This window comes from Colossoma macropomum, unplaced genomic scaffold (genome assembly GCF_904425465.1).
Source record: "Colossoma macropomum unplaced genomic scaffold, Colossoma_macropomum, whole genome shotgun sequence".
Taxonomy (NCBI): Eukaryota; Metazoa; Chordata; class Actinopteri; order Characiformes; family Serrasalmidae; genus Colossoma; species Colossoma macropomum.
Window position 1 is genome coordinate 11426848 of NW_023494794.1, and position 20878 is coordinate 11447725.

The window sequence follows — 20878 nt, forward strand, 5'->3', positions numbered from 1 at the left end:
AAATGTCTAAGGTAAATAATCTTGAATTAGGCTTACAACAGTCTCAACAGAGGAAATATTAGTTTTATTGACTATATTTAAGATCATTTTACTTGACAAGATACCGTTTTTAGCCCTAATAAATGTGTTAACTTATTTTTACTTAGAAGAACTAAAAACGTGGAATTTGACCAGGGTGCACAAACTTTTGCGAAGCTCCAGAGCTAAAGCTAAAGAAGCGGAGTTGACACACCAAATGGATCAGATACATTTTGAGTAACAGGGGCAACTGGGGAATCTGATTACTCACCAAACTATCACTTTAAAGCCAAACAGTGCAGACTGTAGTACCAAAGTAGTAACTTTACAGTTTCGATCACTTCATATATTCTATGAACTGTAATTTACAGTTACTGTATTTACACTATGTGTTGTGTCTTTGTCATGTTAATAAACTGTAACCTGTTGGTAAATGTTGCTCGATTGCTGTGCTGTTGGTTGTGTAAGCGTGAGGATGTGTTCTAACCATATTGTGTAATAACTGTTTATCTATTGCACTGTGAAAAAGCAGAAACTGTATTTCATCCCCCTCGTTTACTCAGTATGGGAGTGAAATGACTACATAGAGGCTGAAGAAAGAGTGGGCTATGTTGAAAAAATATACTTAATCACTATATTTAGCTTTCATAAGGTTTGCTCCAGTAAAAAAACAGTGTAACTATTGGTACATTGATAATTTTTCAAATTAATGTTTATTTAAGAAGGATTAGAACCCGTATGGATAAAAATATGGACATGATTATTTATAGAGTCTTTATAGATAGATAGATAGATAGATAGATAGATAATTAATCCAAGAGGGAAAGTCGTCTATTACAGAAGCGCAAAGTACAGTAAAGCAAAAGTATCGCCATACACTATTATACAGATGCATAAATAGAAGAAATAAAGATATATAATAAAATATACTAAAACAGCCATAAAATATGATGTTTCGGTACAAAAATAAGCAAGTAAAATAGCATAAATATTATGCAGGTAACAATGCAGTGGTGCGTGTCACGTCCAGTAGATGAAGATGAGTGACTAAACACTGTAAACGATAAAATTTGTTAATAGTTGTTGTGCCTGGATGTGCCTGGATTTTCATATTAAGCAAATATATTTAACATACATTGTTAAACTGTAATATTACACATAAAAATGTCCCATAAATGTGTTTATCAAATCCATTTGAAAATGAATGAAAACAGGCAAAGTCCTGTCTAATGCTCTGTTTACTCTCTGATACCTTTAGAAATGAGTTTGTTTTCCAGTATCTTCATTTTAAATCTGATCAAATGATCCTTTAACAGGACAGAAGCGAGTGTTGTAGTATTGATACTCTGAAAATGCAGTTATGATCTGATATCTGGTTTATCTGAAACACATTGTGTGTGAGAGTCTCACTGCAGACGTACCTGGTTAATGTGAAGTCAGTGCTGTTCATTCAGCTCATGTGTATTTAGTTACATCTGTAAGCTTCGATGAAACTACATACAACTGAAAAATATAATAATAAATACAAATAAATACATTTTAAAAATATATTTAACAAATGCATTATAATATAGTGCAAAAATATATTTGATGAACACATTTGGAGTAAAAGTCAAAGACTGTAAATACATAAAATAAGACTATAAGCTGCCGTCCAGTCAACTACTTGGTTACTATAGAAATTATGCAGTTACTATTGTTATAGTTACTACTATTATTACTTTAATCAGGCCTAAAATTTTGGTCTGAACCCAAATACAGCCCAAGAACTTCCAGAGTTCCTGAGTTCAGCCTGACCCAAATCACACTGACCAATTATCAATTCATAACAGCAGTGGGTCACAGATTAAAGGGCCCATATCATGTAAAATCACATTTTCTAGTATGTAAACAATGTTAAAATTTCACAACATGCCATTCACTCTTCAGTCCATAGTCCACATACACACTCACCAAGTCCACCTCCTTCATTCTACACACACTGTCCATTTTATCAGCTCAACTGACCACATAGGAGCACTTTGTAGTTCTACAATTACAGACTGTGGTCCATCTGTTTCTCTGCATACTTTGTTAGCCCCCTTTTTTCTTCTATTAGACACTCCTACCGTGTCAGTCCACCTTGTAGATGTGAAGTCAGAGACGATAGCTCATCTGCTGCTGCACAGTTTGTGTTGGTCATCCTCTAGTCCTTCATCAGTGGTCATAGGACGCTGCCCACAGGACGCTGTTGGCTGGATATTTTTGGTTGGTGGACTATTCTCAGTCCAGCAGTGACACTGAGGTGTTTAAAAACTCCAGAAGCACTGCTGTGTCTGATCCACTCAGACCAGCACAACACACACTAACACACCACCACCACGTCAGTGTTACTGCAGTGCTGAGAATGACCCACCACCCAAATAGTACCTGCTCTGTGAGGGTCCATGGGGGTCCTGACCACTGAAGAACAGGGTAAAAGGGAGGCTAATAAGTATGCAGAGAAACACTCCAGCAGTGAGTGTCCACAAGTCAGTCAAAGCATCATGGGATGCAGGAAAAAGGTGGATATTACTGAACACAATCAGTCGTGATAACTTATGACAGCATATGACATCTTCCATTACATTAATGCCAATGTTCTGCAGCTGAGTTCAAGTAAAGTGCTACCATGTTAGCATTCACTTCTCAGAGATGACAGGAAGTTGGAAACAGAGCCTGTGAATATGAATTATGACTGGTATTTTTAAGATTTCATATCAAAAACACATCATTAATGAATGGCAAGTAAAAAAGTGAGCATGCTCAGTGCGTTCACTGTATTTAAACCTTAATGGAATTCGGTTTAATGCCTTTAAACCAGGCAGGCAGTCATCAGACACTGCTGTGTTTATGTAGAACTCTCCTGCCTCTATAATTGCCACTTCCTCTGGGTGATGAGTAACACGCTGCTGTCAGAGCTTCAGACTGCCTGTTCATGTGATCGAGCGAGAGAGAGAAAATAAGAGGTTTATTGAACAGACCATCAAAGGAAACGATGACTGGGTGGATGATAGATAACAAACCCGCCTGTACTTAATGTTGTTTCTGTGCATCATTCTTCAGTGAGTCAAGCTCTAACTGAACAAACGCGCACACACTGTGGTTTGACGTGAAATGTTCTGTCCTAGATAAACTTACCGAGTCAGAACTGTTCACAGTGGTGGTGATGGGAACCAGACGTCCACCTCTAAAAGCTCCCTCACAGAAAGTTACTACATGAAATGGTTATGAATTCACTGCCTGATGACTGAGACACTGTTTTATGATAGTTTTGAGACGATTTTGGCCTTAAACTCCATTCATGGTGGAGGGATACATAATATGCAGGGCGCTGTGAGGCAAAATAGTCCCCCAAAACCCCAGATTTTCCACTATATTCCCATCATCAACATTCCATATAAACTCAGAAGACTCGTGTAGGTTCACTGGTGGTTCTGGATAGTAAATAAAATGTCTATATTTGTGTTGTAGTCATGGCGACCCCTGGTTCCTATCACCACCACTGTAAAGACATCTGAACTATTTCACACCAAACCACTCTGAATCTCTCTGTTTACATCTCAAACACTCAATTATGGAGGAATTTTGGAAAATTGGAGGAATGAGAACATTTAAAGAAATGTTTTTGGTGTTTAAAGTTTGCTTATTTACGTTAAGCACAGAAGCTATGAGGTAAATGTAGCTAACAAGTAATGGAAGCTCATATCTCACCAATTAGCATGGTGCTAACTGCATGTCTAAATCGACACATACTATCCTCAAAGCGGAGGTGTTCAGTATCTCTAATAGACTTATTGATTATGTGTTTTCGACACTGTATGATTCATTGTTATCTATAAACATGGACTAAAGATAAGCAACTCTGTACAATGCTAATTGGTGAGGAGTTAGTGTCCATTATATTGTAGCTAACAAGCAAGCACCAAACAACAAAGGAAGTCCTGGCTTATCGACATTTTGGCTAAAGAGGAAAATTATACCAATTTATTTCTTCACTAAAGTCAGCCAAGAGTGGCTAAATATATATGCACTTGCATGAAAATCATAAAGGGGTCATTCTACAGAAACGTCCACTTTTCTATCTCATCATAGGAGTCACTGGTGTTACTGATCCTCATTGGTGTTATACATAATAAAGAAAACACCAGAGACATTTTAATGAACAATGCATTTTACAAAACAGCTGCTACAGAACATCAAACCACATGTTGTCAGTCATGGAATATCCACTGAAATATGGAATTTAATCCATTTGTATTCTACTTTTTCACAATTACCTCAGAATAAAGTCGGTCACACCAGTGACTTCAGCTAAAAGCTTCATATGAAATCATGAGCTAAATGAGAAAATCTCTGATAACTGAAAGACACAGTGGACTCACCATGAGCTTTTCTTCATAGATCCTCAGACAAGTCGAGTGAGGTCATCAGTGTGACTTTTATTTCAAAATAAGAGATTTTTTTGTCACGCAGTAACACCAGTGACACAATTCCTGGGGACAACTTTCATTATATATTTTATAATATTTATTTGGCATTTGTTTTCTTTGTCATTTAAATCATATATTTCATAGTCATGTATAGATTATTGCAGTTAAAATGGCAGAAAAACATGTTTTTTTCTTCAAAATATGGCCTCAGCCTTCACACATGACTGTGGGGACGAGAAATTCTGTGGTGCTTGGAATTCAAGATAATTGATTTATAACCAATATTGCTAAATTGATGCATCAAGAAGGTGTAGTTGTTAAAATAACGTATTGTTTTATTTTAAAATATAAATAAATTGTAACTCTAACATGTTTTTGAAGTGTAATATATCTGTAAATGCTAGGGACACAAAAATGGACATTTCTGTAGAATGACCCAAATGCGATGTTAGATGCAGCGTAAAACAAAACAAAACTATGGACGATGTGGACGAATCTTTTACCGTTATTATTATTTTACCGTTACTCTTACTGCATTCATAGTCCTGCTCATAGGACCCATTGGTTTATTGGTTAATGGTTTAGTTTTGGAATAGGTGGAGTTTAGGAAGAGGCTGCACTGCACCCCCTACTGGCCAGAGCTACAATTGTTTATCATGTTAAAATGAACACTATTGAAAATAATAAAATCTGGAAAAAACAGAAGATCTCATTTTTCTGTATAAGCTGGTGGGACAGTCTGATAGCGATACTTTTAAAAAGTATCTTAAAACACAATTCACATTTATTATATTCAAAGAGGTGTGATTATTCTACTTACATCTTTATTAGGTTTTCAAATCCAAAGTTAAGTCCAAGAATGTTTGTATATATAATGTTTGGCTGCACTTCCTGGTGGAAAACCAGCATCCAGTCGGCATGGAAGCAGCTCAGTTTATGGCACAATTCACAATAAATACAAGATGCTGGCAGAAACAATAGTGTCTCGTTGTGTTTTAGGCTGTAATGTCAAACATAACCAAGTATGTAATGGATTTCACTTACATTGTTCCCCATTTTCCAGCTTTCTAAAGCAGGTAGAGCAGGTAGCGTCTTTGCTAACCCTTGCAGCTGAAGCTAACAGCAGATTAGTGAGTTCTTGACTCACACAACCAATAAGAGTACCAGACAATGACAATTAGGATGGTATGTTGATGTGTTTATTGCTATTTTTTAGAATTATGACTTTGTAGAGAGTTCAATGTAAGGTGACCCTGATAGCAAGAGGACAGTGGTCCACTGTCGGCCCGCTAATGGCAGAGCTGGTGGTCCACTGGCGTTCTGCTTGGCTTTTTCCGGGGGGTCCGCTGGCGGTTAAGCGAAGTATTACACAAAAGTCCACTTATCATCACTCATTTTCCACTCACCGACATACGCTCGCTGTCTGGGGACATAAGCTAGTTAAAAAGCTAACACTGTTAACATTCATGCTAGCTGCGACAGAACAATTTTTGCTCATATTTTCACACTCAGAGAAAAACTGAGTCTTGCGTTTGGTTTCTACACGTGATTCTTTGTAAATATGGACATTTGTGTGAACGTACAGAAAAATATAATTTCATATCAGCCAATGAGATAAGCTAACTGGCTAGTAAGGTAGCTAATTAGCCAGATTAGATGCTTAAGAGTTACCAAAACACTAAAAAGACCATTAAATTGTTAATTGCAGTTATTATAAACAATCCCATCTGTCTTATAAACAAAGGGCAAATGAACTGGAACTAGAACTGTCAGTTCAGTTGGTTCATGTTTGTGTGCGATGTTGGTTTTGTGCAGTGCTTGAACAGCTTCATAAAGCAAATGCTTCTTTAATCCTGCAGTGAAATGCAGTTCTTGACCTGCGAAGATCAGTTTAAAAAAGTCTTATTTTTCATCTTAGGTAAAAAAAAAATCTTAGAATTGGTACAAAATCCTGCTGTATTAGTGGAGAGTTATTTGCATTATTGACCTGGAAGTAAGTTCTTTGGCACTGTGACGTAGCAATAATTTGTCCTACAGTTGTTCAACGTTGCATTTACACTGTATGACATTTACAGTGGTGCTTGTAAGTTTGTAAACTCTATAATTTTCTATATTTCTGTATAAATTTGACCGAAACATTGCAGTTGTTGCTGCACAAGGGGGTCACACCAGATACTGAAAGCTACTTTTGCCACTCACAGATATGAAACATTGGTTCATTTTCGTCAATAAATAAATGACCAAGTCTAATATTTTTGTCTGATTTGTTTAATTTGGTTCTCTTTATCAACTATTAGGATTTGTGTGAAAATCTGAAGAAGTTTTGGGTCAAATTTATGCAGAAAATTCTAAAGGTTTTACAAACTTTCAAGCACCACCTAAATGGACTAAACAACCATGTGTATTTGGCCTTGTTCGAACTGCCAACCTAAATCCAACTTTCGGCATATCCGATTGATTTTTAAAAGTCTGGACAGCACATGAAATCTAATTTTTGCAAATCACAAATTTGCACATTTGGAGGTGATTTGAAATACGGATTTTTACAGCTGCGTCTCGGTCTGGACGCTCAAATCGGATTTTCAAAGTGTCTTTTGCATCACTTGCAATGCAACAAACAACAACAACGTCCAATCCAGAGTGACGGAAGTGCTGGGATTCAAGAAAAGCAGCAGAGGTTCAGGCTTTTATCAGAGAATTCTGAAGTGTTTGGAGGGCGAGATGATGCACCTCCATCTCTCCTGCATCCGCATTTGAAACCTGCGTCACCAGCGAAGCTACATAGTTACTTGCTCCTACATGGTTACCATGGCAACCCTTGCAGAGATGTCTGGACGCACAAATCAAGTCTGATCACCTGCAAATGACAGTGTGGACAGTCGTCTCAGAAGATCTGACTTGGGAAACGAATACGTTCTGCCTGCAGAATCAACACAGCCGTACCCTGCATTCACAGCGGCAGCGCCAAAGTGGCCGGAGGTCATTCATTTTCAATGAGAGCAGCCAATTTCTGGTGACAGGAGGCGGCGCAAACGTTTGAGGCATGAACGTTGGAGACACGACATCAGCTGTGTCCTTTGGAGGCTGCATTTGAAGGCCGATCACATCATAGTGGTGTGACTAGGCCGTCACATTTCGAAGGCTCCTTCATTCATATGTGGCTGAGGAATGTGTCCTCCAGTGGGTGGATCCTTCACAGGCCAGCTTATCCCGAGGTTCACTGGGTGCTGGCGAGGATCTGAGAACATAGCGCCGTCAGTATTGGGTTTAAACTGAGTCAAATAGCGAACGACACAAATGTTAAACAAGCCAAACTAATCTTACGCTAACGTTTCGGTTTGTTTTAGGGAGCAAAGAGCCGACAGAGAGAAGATCTCCAGCTCTAATAAATGAACAAATAAAAACTAAAATCAGTTTCTGGGTCCGTCTTTAAAGAACCTAAAAAGAACCTGACAGGAGCGGCGTTTCATGACGCAGCGGTGAGGAACAGCGGTGCTGTGACACAAACAGGAAATCCACCGTAGAGCAGACCGTCTCATTTCAGTTCAGCCTTCACGGGTCTAAGAAACCGTTGAAGGACACGCCTTCATAGACCACGTCCTCTGAAGGACGCGGCCCCTGAATTGGGACACACTGAAAGAGTGGAGTTCAACTTTATGCAAATAAGCAGAGAAGCGACGTGGCGATCACCAATAGGAATTGAGCATTAAGCAGCGTAGCACGCACTTTATCTCCGCCTCTGTAAAACGGTGCGCTGTTCTACTACAGGTGGAATAATGGCGCCGGCGCTTCGCCGCAAATAGACGGCAAATTGCAAAGACCAAATACTGCTTTCCTCACAAACTGACCGCACCGACAGGGATTAAATAAAATAAGTCGGTCAGTTGGAGTTCAGAAAAGCCCCCAGGCGATGAGCAACCAGCAGTTTGGCCGACAAGAGGCGAGAAGTTGCCGCCGGTGTGAACGCAGGGTTAGACATTACTCAACATCTCTACTTGGTTTAAGGGGTGTGACTATGCTAATTGGTGGGATATAAGCTTCCAATACTTGTTAGCTGCATTAGCCTCAGACTACCTAGCTTGAGCATCTGCATATGCGCATAAAAATAAAGAAGTAAAAACATTCCTGCACCTCTCAGCACAAAACTCAAACTCCGCACAGCTTGATTTCTAGACTCAAGCTGTTCCGCAGCACAGCTGCCTTTATTAAACCCCTATTTAGGGCTAATTGCTGCTATTCATTAAGCTGCTGTCAGGAAACCTGATTCTAATTCTTTGCAGAAATCTGTTAAATTACAGAGCTAAATGAAGGACTCTTGTTTTAATCAGCTGTAATTGTTATTGCATTTGTTTGAAGGTTAAACCGTGCAAATGTGATTATGATGTGCGAACCTGCACATAACGTTAACTTAATCAAATATATAAAAGTTGTAGAGTCTTTAAAACCAGCAGTGGATCTAATCAGGTGTTTGTTCTGAAACGGAGATGCTGATTATGTGATACATTAAGACTCTGATTCGGGTGTCATGAGTTTATTTGTGTGGGAAGATGATTCACACTTTTACAAACTTCTGCAAGGAGAAAGTTTTAAGATCACAAACATGGCTAATGTGACTCGGTTCTCCCTGAGCGTTCATTTGCGTCGCTGCTAGATCTCGGCCTCCTGTTTCTCTCGTTGGTCTTTGACCTCTTGCGGCACTCGGACCGTCATTCCGTCCATCCAGCGCTCCACGGTCACCTGGCAGCCCAGCCGAGACCTGATTGGGCAGAGAGAACCGATCACAATTCAGCACATTAGCCAGTCAGAAAGCAAACCAAACAACTGAGATGCTAAACAAGCTAAGGTAGCTAATTAGCCAGTTAGCATAGCATTAACTGCTAGCATATATCACTGGCCTTAAAGACCAGCCTTCATTCAATTTACAGCCAAGTTAAGGTTTTAAAATAAGAGGGTTCTTCAGACTGATGGAGAATGTGCTGTAGATGGTTCTTTCTAGAACCTTGTTGATAAGGGTTCTATATAGCACCCAAAAGGGTTCGTCTGTTGTTACAATTTCTACATATATACATCTGAGGAACCATTTAATGATGCAAAGAACCTTTTAATCATGCCAAGGGTTCTGTAAGTGTTCATGGTTCTGTATAGAACTATTTTGAAAAGGGTTCTATATAGCACCCAAAAGCGTTCACCTATTGTTACAATTTCTATATAGAACCGTGTACAGCGCATTCTCCATCAATCTGAAGAACCATTTTATGATGCAAAGAGCCCTTAAATCATGCAGAGAGTTCTACGTTCAATGTTCTATATAGAACCATTTTGAAAAGGGTTCTGTATAGCGTCCAAAAGAGTTCTTCTGCTGTTACAAGCTTGACACCGTAACAATAGAGAAGCGCTTTTTAGTGCTGTACAGAACCATTATCAAAAAGGTTCTATGTAGAACTTCTACAGAACATCTACAGCACATTCTCCATCAATCTGAAGAACCATTTCATGATGCAAAGAACCTTTTAATCATCCAAAGGGTTCTTTGAGTGTCATGGCTCTATATAGAACCATTTTGAAAAGGGTTCTATATAGCACCCAAAAGGGTTCTTCTATTGTTACAAGCTTGACACCACAACAATAGAAGAACCCGTTTTAGAGCTATGTAGAACCATTTTTTAAAAAGGTGCTATTTATAGAACCATCTACAGCACATGAAGAACAACTTCATGATGCAAAGAACCCTTTAATCATGCAAAGGGTTCTTTGAGTGTTCATGGTTCTATATAGAACCATTTTGAAAAGGGTTCTATATGGCACCCAAAAGGGTTTGTCTATTTTTACAAGCTTGACACCGTAACAATCAAAGAACCCTTTTAGTGCTATTTTTAAAACCCTTTTCAAAAAGGTTCCATATAGAACCATCTATAGCACGTTCTCTATCAATCTGAAGAACAACTTCATGATGCAAAGAACCTTTTAATCATCCAAAGGGTTCTTTGAGTGTTCATGGTTCTATACAGAACCATTGTCTTTACTAAAGAAACCTTGAAGGCCCTTCTTCTATAAGAGTGCAGCTCTGAGTTACGTAAACAACTAATCAGATTCTCTTATGTTGACGATTAGCCAATCAGATTCGTACGTTTTGGTCAGTCCATAGGCCAGGTCCAGCATGTCCATCTCCTCATCTGCCAACGGCTCCATCTTCTCGTAAACACTGTCCTCGAAGATCAGGTGACAGGTGGAACACGCCAACGTTCCCTCACACGCACCTAACACACACACACACACGTTTGTCTTGCTGTACATGTGAGGACTTCCACAGGTTTCCATTGATTTTTGTGTTACTGTAGATAAATAACACTACATTTACATCTAAACCTAAAATCCTAACCCTAGCCTCAGAATTCAAAAGGTCATTTTTTCTGATGTTTTAGTATTTAAAAAAAAAATGATTTGTGGTGAAATTAAAATGTGCACAAGTGAAGACCAGTAATGTCATTTTATGTTATCCTATCCTAGTAAGGACACATGGTCCTCACAAGTATAGCAATACAAAAACACAGACGCCATACCGAAGCCGTCGATTTGCAGGTTTTTGTTGACGACCACATCCAGCAGGGATTCTCCTTCAGTCGCACTGACACTCATCTTCATTCCGGACTGATTCACAAAGTGTAACAGCACCTTACAGCCTGAGGAACTAAACACACACACACACACACACACACCGCCCACTTCATTAAGTCTACTCCTTTGTTTCTACACTCACTGTCCATTTTATGAGCTCCACTGACCACATAGTCTCACTCTGTAGTTCTACAGCTACTGTAGTCCATCTGTTTCTCTGCACCCTGTTCTTCAGTGGTCAGGACCCCCATGGACCCTCACAGAGCAGGTACTATTTGGGTGGTGGATCATTCTCAGCACTGCAGTAACACTGACGTGGTGGTGGTGTGTTAGTGTGTGTTGCGCTGGTCTGAGTGGATCAGACACAGCAGTGCTTCTGGAGTTTTTAAACACCTCAGTGTCGCTGCTGGACTGAGAATAGTCCACCAACCAAACATATCCAGCCAACAGCGTCCTGTGACCACTGATGATGAGCTATCGTCTCTGACTTTACATCTACAAGGTGGACTGACAAGGTAGGAGTGTCTAATAGAGTGGACAGTGAGTGGACACAGTGTTTAAAAACTCCAGCAGCACTGCTGTGTCTGATCCACTCACACCAGCGCAACACACACTACTTACTGCAGTGCTGAGAATGTGGGGGTCCTGTGGGGGTCCCGACCACTGAAGAACAGGGTAACAAAGTATGCAGAGAAACAGATGGACTACAGTCTGTAACTGTAGAGCGACAGAGTGGAACTATATGGTCAGTGGAGCTGATACAGTTATGCAAAAAGAACAGATGAAATGGAGATATGAAGTAACACCTGTGTGTTTGGTGGAACTACAGTGGACTGACTGTCTGTACTGATGAAAGAGCATCACTGACACACCTTCACCTCAGAGATCACCCACCAATTTACACACCTGTCTGATTCACCGTGAGGTGAAAAAGTGAATAAGTCTCGCTCTACTTCAGTCGACTCTATACAGCACGACTCTCTCTCTCTCTCTCTCTCTCTCTCTCTCTCTCCCTCTCTAATGCTAACCCCTTCTGTCATCCGATAGCGCTTTCATTTTCTCTTGTGGCCGCCATATTTAGGACCAAATGTCTGGCTTCGCTGCTCCGCACGAACATAACTAGAGGTGAAAGATGGTTAAAATTACTTTGGAAGAGAAAAACGTTCCTCGATAAAGTCGATAAAACAGTCTGTGATCCTCACACAGTTTCCCCTGAACTCCTGGTCCCACTGAAACTGGTGGAAAGGCTACCAAATTTAGTGTTTTCCTCACATATTGATCTCATACTCAGCCCCTCTCCCTATTCTGGAGGGTCTCTCAAAGCATTTAAAAGCACAGAAGCCCACCAGCTCTTCACGTCAGGGTGAGTAAAGGATCCCATGGTGTTGAATAAAGAGGAGATAAACTCTGTGATCATAGGAGGGTAACGACATCAGCTAATTAACACAGATGAGATCAATGCTGGCCTTTAGATCACTTTAGCTGATGTTATCAGAGAGATGAACAGTTGTCCCCCTAACGGAGCTGCAGACAGTCGGTATAACTTTACTCTCTGTTTCTGATTTAAATGACGTTTGAATGGAGAAACATAAGCGTTAAATATCAGACTGAATATCGTGGGTCGGAAAACGACGTCGTGTTTCGACAGACGTGATTCTGTAAGTTTGCTAGTGCAGTTAGTTCAGAGTTCAGCTCCAGTCCTGAAACCCCTGCACTGCATAACTGTGGTTTCCTGGTTAAAATACCTGATATTATTAGCTAATTAATCCCTTTTTGAGCTGAACGAGGTGGAACAGCAGAGAGAGACACTAAACTGTACAGTGCAGCGGCTCCAAACCTGGAGTGAAAACACTGAATTAAAGGTCTGTGTGTCTCTCGTCTCTCGGCTTCTGTCGCGTCTCGCAGGTGAATCATTCACAAAGCACAGCTGATTGAAGGCGTCGCGCAGCTCAGTCACCCCCTGATTCGGTCCTCAACATGGAGGTGACTATACAGTGTGACGTCACGGGAAACGCGAGAAAAGACCTTTTTCACAGTTACAGTGGGTGAAGAGACACAAACACTGGACTGTTCATGACTGGTAACATGTTCTCTGGACAGTTCCGACATTGAGCTGCTGGAGAACCATCTTACAGGAACATAACATTCCTATCCCTGTATTCCAAGAGGACAATTCTCTCAGTCACAGGGCTGCAAATGTGACTGACTGGCATGATGAACATCTGGACTGGCCTGCAAAATCCCCAGATTTTGACTCTTTGAAGCAAGAGTGGCTGAACGTTGATGTTGGCCACATCCAGAAACCCGTCCAGTCCACGTCAAATCAAATCACAGCTGTTATTCGTGCTCAGAGGTATTACGCACTATAGGGTACGTTTCAGTCACAGGTGACTAATTTTTTGTCCGGTGAGCTTATCTACCAATAGGAGAACAACATTGCAAAAATATCTACCAATAGGAGAACTGGACCACAAAAAATCCACCAATAGGAGAACTGGACCACAAAAAATCCACCAATAGGAGAACTGGACCACAAAAAATCCACCAATAGGAGAATAGCAAAAATGTCTGATTATAGGAGAACAGCAGAGCAAAAATATCTACCAATAGGAGAACTGGACCACAAAAAATCCACCAATAGGAGAACTGGACCACAAAAAATCCACCAATAGGAGAATAGCAAAAATGTCTGATTATAGGAGAACAGCAGAGCAAAAATATCTACTAATACCAGAACGAGACAACACAAAATCCAGCAAGAGGAGAACAGCAAGACTAAAAACCTACCAATAGGAGAACAGCATGGCTAAATATCCACTAATAGCAGCACAGAATGCTAAAAAACCCACCAATTGGAAAATTATGTAGCTAAAAACTCACCAATAGGAGAATTGCAAGGCTAAAAACCAACCAATAGGGGAATGGCATGTCTAAAAATCTACCAATAGGAGAACAGCATGTCTAAAAACCAACCAATAGGAGAACAGCAAGGCTAAAAACCAACCAATAGGAGAACAGCATGTCTAAAAACCTACCAATAGGAGAATAGCAAAACTAAAAACCAACGAATAGGAGAACAGCGTGTCTAAAAACCTACCAATAGGAGAACAGCAAGGCTAAAAACCAACCAATAGGAGAACAGCATGTCTAAAAACCTACCAATAGGAGAAAAGCAAAACTAAAAACCAACCAATAGGAGAACAGCGTGTCTAAAAACCTACCAATAGGAGAACAGCAAGGCTAAAAACCAACCAATAGGAGAACAGCATGTCTAAAAACCTACCAATAGGAGAATAGCAAAACTAAAAACCAACCAATAGGAGAACAGCAAAACTAAAAACCAACCAATAGGAGAACAGCATGGATAAAATCCACCAAGTGAACAGCATAGCTAATTAGTAACTAATAGCAGCACAGAATGGCTAAAAAGCCACCAATCGCATAGCTAAAAAACTCGCCAAAGGGAGAACAGCAAAACTAAAACGTCCAACAAAAGAAGAAAAGCATGGCTAAATATCCACCAACTGGAGCACGGGATGGCTAAAAAGCAACCAACAGGAGAACAGCATAGCTAAAAATCCACCAATAGGAGAATGACACAGCTACAAACCCACCAATCGAAGAAGGGACGTGTTTCTTGCCCTCATTTTCACGTGTTTTTCTGAATTAAAACACTGCAGCAATTTAGTATTGAACACAGCTCCTCAAAATACGATAACATTAGCCTCCTCATGAAAAACTTACACCTACTCTGTTCAGAACTCTCGTCTGATCATCGCAGCAGGTTTCTCTCTGTCCTGAATCGCGGGCTCCTGTCAGATAACATGCATTAAGCTGGTGGGATCTGAGTCCTGGGGGACCCAGTCATGCCTGCTGCATGTCAATAACTGTTTAAGGGGGTGAAATTTCTTCCCCAGAACACCTACAAGTCACCGAGACTGAGAATGACAGCCGCACAGTGGAGCGTGTTCACTCGGAGCAGAGCGGAGTGACGGGCTGGAGGTTACGGAGAACACAGGGGAACGTTCTCAGAATCAGAATCTATTTCACAGCTGTTCACCGCAGGAAATAGATGATTCTATTGAAAAAAAAAAGACCAAAAAATTACACCCCCTCTTCTGAAGGCCTGGAAGGCTCGGGGATCCTCCGAGAAAGGGCTTCAGAAAATGCTGTTTATGTGAGCAGTAAGTATTTATGTATTCAGACAATTGTGGATATTACAATTAAAACAAATGATATTCATACAATCAGCAATGATTTTAAGCATGTCAGTGTGTTCATGCACACATTTCCTGCCCTCTCCTCAAGGAAGTCAGGTATTCAATGTTGTTATCATCCAAAATCTGGTTTATCTAATCAATACTTAATGAAACTCGTGTTACTTTTTTACTGTATGTGTTTATTTACACTTGCATGAAAAACATGCAATTTTTTTTATTTCATTGATTTGACATGCAAAATCACCTGGGATATCACAGCAACAGCCTAGCAACCACCTGGGACAATGCAGCAATGCCCTAGTAACGCCTTACAACCTCCTGGGATACCATAGTTATGGCCTTGTAATACCTTAAAACCACCTGGGATACCATAGCAACACTCGAAACCACCTGGGATACCATAGTTATGGCCTTGTAATACCTTAAAAGCACCTCGGATACCTTAGCAACGCTCTAAACCACCTGGGATACCATAGTTATGGCCTAGCAATACCTTAAAACCACCTGGGATACCATAGCAACACTCGAAACCACCTGGGATACCATAGTTATGGCCTTGTAATACCTTAAAAGCACCTCGGATACCTTAGCAACACCTTTAAACCACCTGGGATACCATAGTTATGGCCTTGTAATACCTTAAAAGCACCTCGGATACCTTAGCAACACCTTTAAACCACCTGGGATACCATAGTTATGGCCTAGCAACACCTTAAAACCACCTGGGATACCATAGTTCTGTCCTAGCAATACTTTTAGACCACCTAACTATGGTATCCCAGGTGGGTTTTAAGGTATTGCTAGGCCATAACTATGGTATCACTCTCCATACCCCCACTCTACTGACCCCCACCCTCTATAGCCCCACTCTACTGACTCCCACACTTAACACCCCTACTCTACTGACCCCCACACTCCATACCCCCACGCTACTGACACCCACTCTCCATACTCCCACCCTACTGACCCCCACCCTCCATACCCCCACTCTACTGACCCCCACACTCCATATACCCACTATACTGACCCCCACACTTAACACCCCTACTCTACTGACCCCCACTCTCCATACCCCCACTCTACTGACCCCCACACTCCATACCCCCACTCTACTGACCCCCACTCTCCATACCCCCACTCTACTGACCCCCACACTCCATACCCCCACTCTACTGACCCCCACTCTCCATACCCCCACTCTACTGACCCCCACACTCCATATCCCCACTCTGCAGATCTCCACTCCCCATACCCCCAGGGAACAAAGAGAGGAGAGAGAAGAAAAGGAGAGACAGAGTGAGTGAGAGAAAATCAGGGATGGGGAAGGAGTGAGAGAGAGAGAAAAAGAGTGAGAGAGAGAGAGAGAAAGAGAGAGAGAGAGAAAGAGCAGGAGAGAGTGAGAGAGAGAGAGAGAGAGAGAGAGAGAGAGAGAGAGAGAGAGAAAGAGAGAGAGAGAGAGAGAGAGAAAGAGAGAGAGAGAGGGGCATTGGGATGTATTAAATTTAATTCCTGCAATTTCACATCAGTCACTCACTCACACTCCTCAATTCTCAGCACAGCAGCTCTGTCCTCACCTCCATCTCTTCATCTCTCCACTCCTTCACCTTTTCTTCCTTCACTCCATCCCTCAGGCCATTCCTGCACCCTCCAGACTCTTTATCTCCCACCTCTCTGTCTTTCCTCCTCCCTGTTTGGCTCGTTTCATTTGTTCCTTTGACTTTTACTCTGTTCTGCTCTCTCTCTCTCTTTCTTCTCTCTCTGTCTTTGACACTCACATCTGTCTGTCTTTCTCTCTTTTCATCTGTCCTGCAGAGGCCCCTCCGTCTGATCCCGCAGCTCTTTAATTCCAGTCTGACTCACACGGCTGAACTCGGCTGCTGAATAAAAGATTGCGGTGTGGATTGTGGACGAGCGCTCGGCGTCTGTAAAGCTCCACGTCTCAAATAATTGGATTAAATTCACAACCTCTGAGAAAAATGACACTTTAGAGCAAACTGAGCCTGAATCTGCAATGAAGGGGCCACTATTCCACCTTAAATGATGCAGCAGTTACATTCTGGTGCTTCAGAACTGCTGGACTATTTAAGGTGGAATGTGGAAATTTAGCCAGCTAGCTACAGAGACATCAGCACAGTACTAGCGATTTGTATGCTTGCGGTGAAGAAAAGGACCATAATACACTGAAACGGCATTAAACTGAGGCAATACAGTGGTTGTCATCATTTTTAATGGAGAAAATTCTCATATTTGTGGGTTTCTTTGGTCACTCAGACTCTGAGAGTCCGAAAAACCTCTGTTTGGAGGGTCACGTAGCTCAAACACTTCGCCCTACCCCTCTATCTCAACAACAGTCGGGACACCCTAACCCTAGACATGAACATGCAAAACAGAGGGGTGGCGCTAAGTGGTAGGGGCGAGGGGTGAAATGGGATTGGGCCCTAGTATATAATAGTAAGCCTGAGCTTTGATCCCATCTCCTGAAGATCTCTCTGACATTTCTACCCCTATTTCCCATCTCATTACCTCTGGTCATCTCATTACTTCTGGTCATGTTCATTGTGCCCTCAAATTGGCTGCTGTTACCCCAGTTATTAAAAAGCCCAGCCTTGACAACTCAGCTTTGGAAAATTATAGACCCATCTCTAATCCCCTCTTTGTCTCTAAGGTTCTTGAGATTTTCTGAACAGCAGCAACATTTTTGAGACTGTTCAGTCTGGTTTTCGCTCTCATCACACGTAGTGAGACAGCTCACGTCCGTGTCCTTAACTTTCGACTCTTATCCAACTCTAGCCATGCATCTCTCTTACTTCTGTTTGATCTTACTGCAGCCTTTGATACAGTTAATCATAATATACTCATTTAACATCTTTCCAGTACTGGCCTCTCTGGCACGGTGTTATCTCGGTTCACATCCCATTTAACAGATATTCCTCATTTTGTTACTTTAGGGAGGCACAAATGAATTACTGCTCCAGTTACTCGGGGAGTTCCCCAAGGCTCCGTTCTAGGGCCCCCGTTATTTATTATCGATATGCTGCGACTTGGAAACATCATTTATTTCCATGGCCTAAACTTCTGCTGCTTTGCTGATGACACAGATCTATCTTAGCTTCAAACCTGTAGAATCTTTCCCACCATCCACGCTGTTGTCAGGTATAAAGGAGTTAATGAATCGGTTGAACAGCGTTCTTAAACAGAATTTCTGATTCTTGCTACCAAGTCAGCCATGTCTGACTATTTAAATGGCATTCCGGTTGTTGATGATACTCCAGTCTCACGTATTAAATCTCTGACTCATTGTTCCATCTTTGCAATATTGCCAGACTTCGTCCTGCGCTGACCTTTAAAGGTGCTGAGATCCTGGTTAATGCTTTCATTACATCTGCACTGTCAGAAATAAAGGTTCTGTGCTGGTACATTTCTCATTCGTCAAGATAGAAACAATGTAAATGTTCCCTCTAAGGTTCAACAGTGGTTTTAAGGTCTGATTGTGAACCTTAAAAAAGTTTTTCCAGGTGAAAAGTTCGTATTTGTACCTTTTCATAACTGAATGTTTTAAACAGAACAGTAAAATAAAAGCCTGGAGACGAGACGGGGTGTGTGGAGTCAGTACAGCTTAGAACATATCATTTCAGTGGATTATGGTTCAGTTATGTTCCTTACTAAAGGTACTGAGATGGACCCTTGAGGGTCCCACCCCAGTGACAAGAGGGGAACTGACCCAGTGACAGTTTAGTACCTTTATTTCTGACATTGTAAAGCGACCTTGGGTTTGTGAAATGCGTTGCAGAAGCCTAACATATTATTATTATATAATAAAACTACAGTACAAAAGAGGAAAGACAATGACAGCTGGAACAAATTGAACTAAAAAACATTTCATATGAAAAGAAATCATTCTCCAGTTGAATCACTGTAATAATAATTTCTCAGTTTTTCGTGCACTTTGTTATTTCAAAATTTCATAATGAGCTCTTTCGCAATACGTTATATTATCACTGTATTATTATGCATTACTCTCTGTCCATGTATATATATAATTTATAAAAGTTTTAAATGGGAATTCCACCAATTTTTTCCAATTTTCAGTATAATTAAATGATTTACAGGTCAACAAAGTCATTCTGAGTGGTTTGGTGTGAAACTCTCTGTTCTAGAGAAACTTAGAGTCAGAACTGTTCACAGTGGTGGTGATAGGAACCAGACGTCCACCTCTAAAAGCTCCTCACAGAAAGTTACTACATGAAATGGTTATGAATTCACTGCCTGATGACTGAGACACTGTTTTATGATAGTTTAGAGAAGATTTTGGCCTTAAACTCCATTCATGGTGGAGGGATACATAATATGCAGGGTGTTGTGAGGCAAAATAGTCCCCAAAGAAAACGTGTTATTTCAGATTTTCCACTATTTTCCATCATCAACATTCCATATAAACTCAGAAGACTCGTATAGGTTCACTGGTGGTTCTGGATAGTAAATAAAATGTCTATATTTGTGTTGTAGCCATGGCGACGCCTGGTTCCTATCACCACCGCTGTGAAACATCTAAACCATTTCACACCAAACCACTCTGAATCACTCTGTTTACATCTTAGCTACTGTATTATGTGCAAAATGAAAAAATATAAGTTTTCTTTGGGGACTATTTTGCCTCACAATGCCCTGCATGTGTCCCTGCTCCATAAATACATTTTAAAAATCTTCTCTAAACTATCATAAAACAGTGTCTCAGTCATCAGGCAGTGAATTCATAACCATTTCATGTAGTAACTTTCTGTGAGGAGCTTTTAGACGTCTGGTTCCTATCAGCACCACTGTGAACAATTCTGACTTTAAGTTTCTCTAGAACAGAGAGTTTCACACCAAACCAGTCTGAATGACTCTGTTTACATCTACATTGTCCTCACATTGTGACCCAACAACAGTTTGAAAACCACCGAGCTACATTAGCCTTATAGCGCTGAAACTAACCGAGAAACATCAGACACCAAACATGACTCAATTCTAGGCTACATTTGTGTCGAACTCACTGGATACTTTTTTTTTTATTGGTCAAATTATCATTTTTAATGCCCTTTAATGAGGATTTATGTTCTTACCTGCTGCTGTGGAGTTCAGGCAGTTTGCTGAAGGGCCGGAGACGGACGCTAATAGTTTCACCCGTCAAGCGGAGTCCATTTGCCGAGAGCAGCGGCCTCAAGCAGACACGCAGAGCCATGCTGGAAGAATAAGAAAAGAGAGAAAGGTGCAGTTATCTGTCCTTCAGAGTAATGGACATAAGTGGACGGCTGCTCGCGTCTATGGACCAGAAAAACCGCCTTGAAAGCAAGGCTGAACGCGTTGAACGCTTCATCAGAGATAAAGACAGCCTTGATCTAATGGGTCATGGAAAGTTGATATGAAAGTTCAGCTAGACAGGGAGAGCATGTTCCCTCAGCCTTAAAATAATACGGTCCCCTCAATCCCAGGGGCCGTAGTTACGGCAACCGAGGTTTGATTGACAGCGACCTTGATCTTATATAGCATTTGCTGCTCAGGAAACCCAACAGTGCACCAAAAAACACAGTTACT

At 41.0% G+C, this 20878-nt stretch overlaps 1 protein-coding gene across 1 annotated transcript; it reads right to left on the reverse strand.

The window, feature by feature from the left end:
- Positions 1-9023: 9023 nt before the first annotated feature.
- Positions 9024-20619, reverse strand: fdx1b (ferredoxin 1b). Its single transcript, XM_036580958.1, has 4 exons — positions 20407-20619; positions 11030-11157; positions 10597-10726; positions 9024-9225 (listed from the first exon to the last, which is right to left on the reverse strand). The coding sequence occupies exons 1-4, from the start codon at positions 20523-20525 to the stop codon at positions 9117-9119; spliced, it is 486 nt and encodes a 161-aa protein (XP_036436851.1). The 5' UTR covers positions 20526-20619; the 3' UTR covers positions 9024-9116.
- Between the last annotated feature and the right edge of the window lie 259 nt (positions 20620-20878).

Coding starts and splice junctions, on each gene's coding strand:
- fdx1b (XM_036580958.1), bottom strand. CDS start 20,525: ATGGCTCTGCGTGTCTGCTTGAGGCCGCTGCTCTCGGCAAATGGACTC. Junction 10,727..11,029: donor CCTGCAAATCGACGGCTTCG/GTATGGCGTCTG, acceptor TGTGTGTGTTAG/GTGCGTGTGAGGGAACGTTG. Junction 9,226..10,596: donor GCCTATGGACTGACCAAAAC/GTACGAATCTGA, acceptor CTGCCCAATCAG/GTCTCGGCTGGGCTGCCAGG.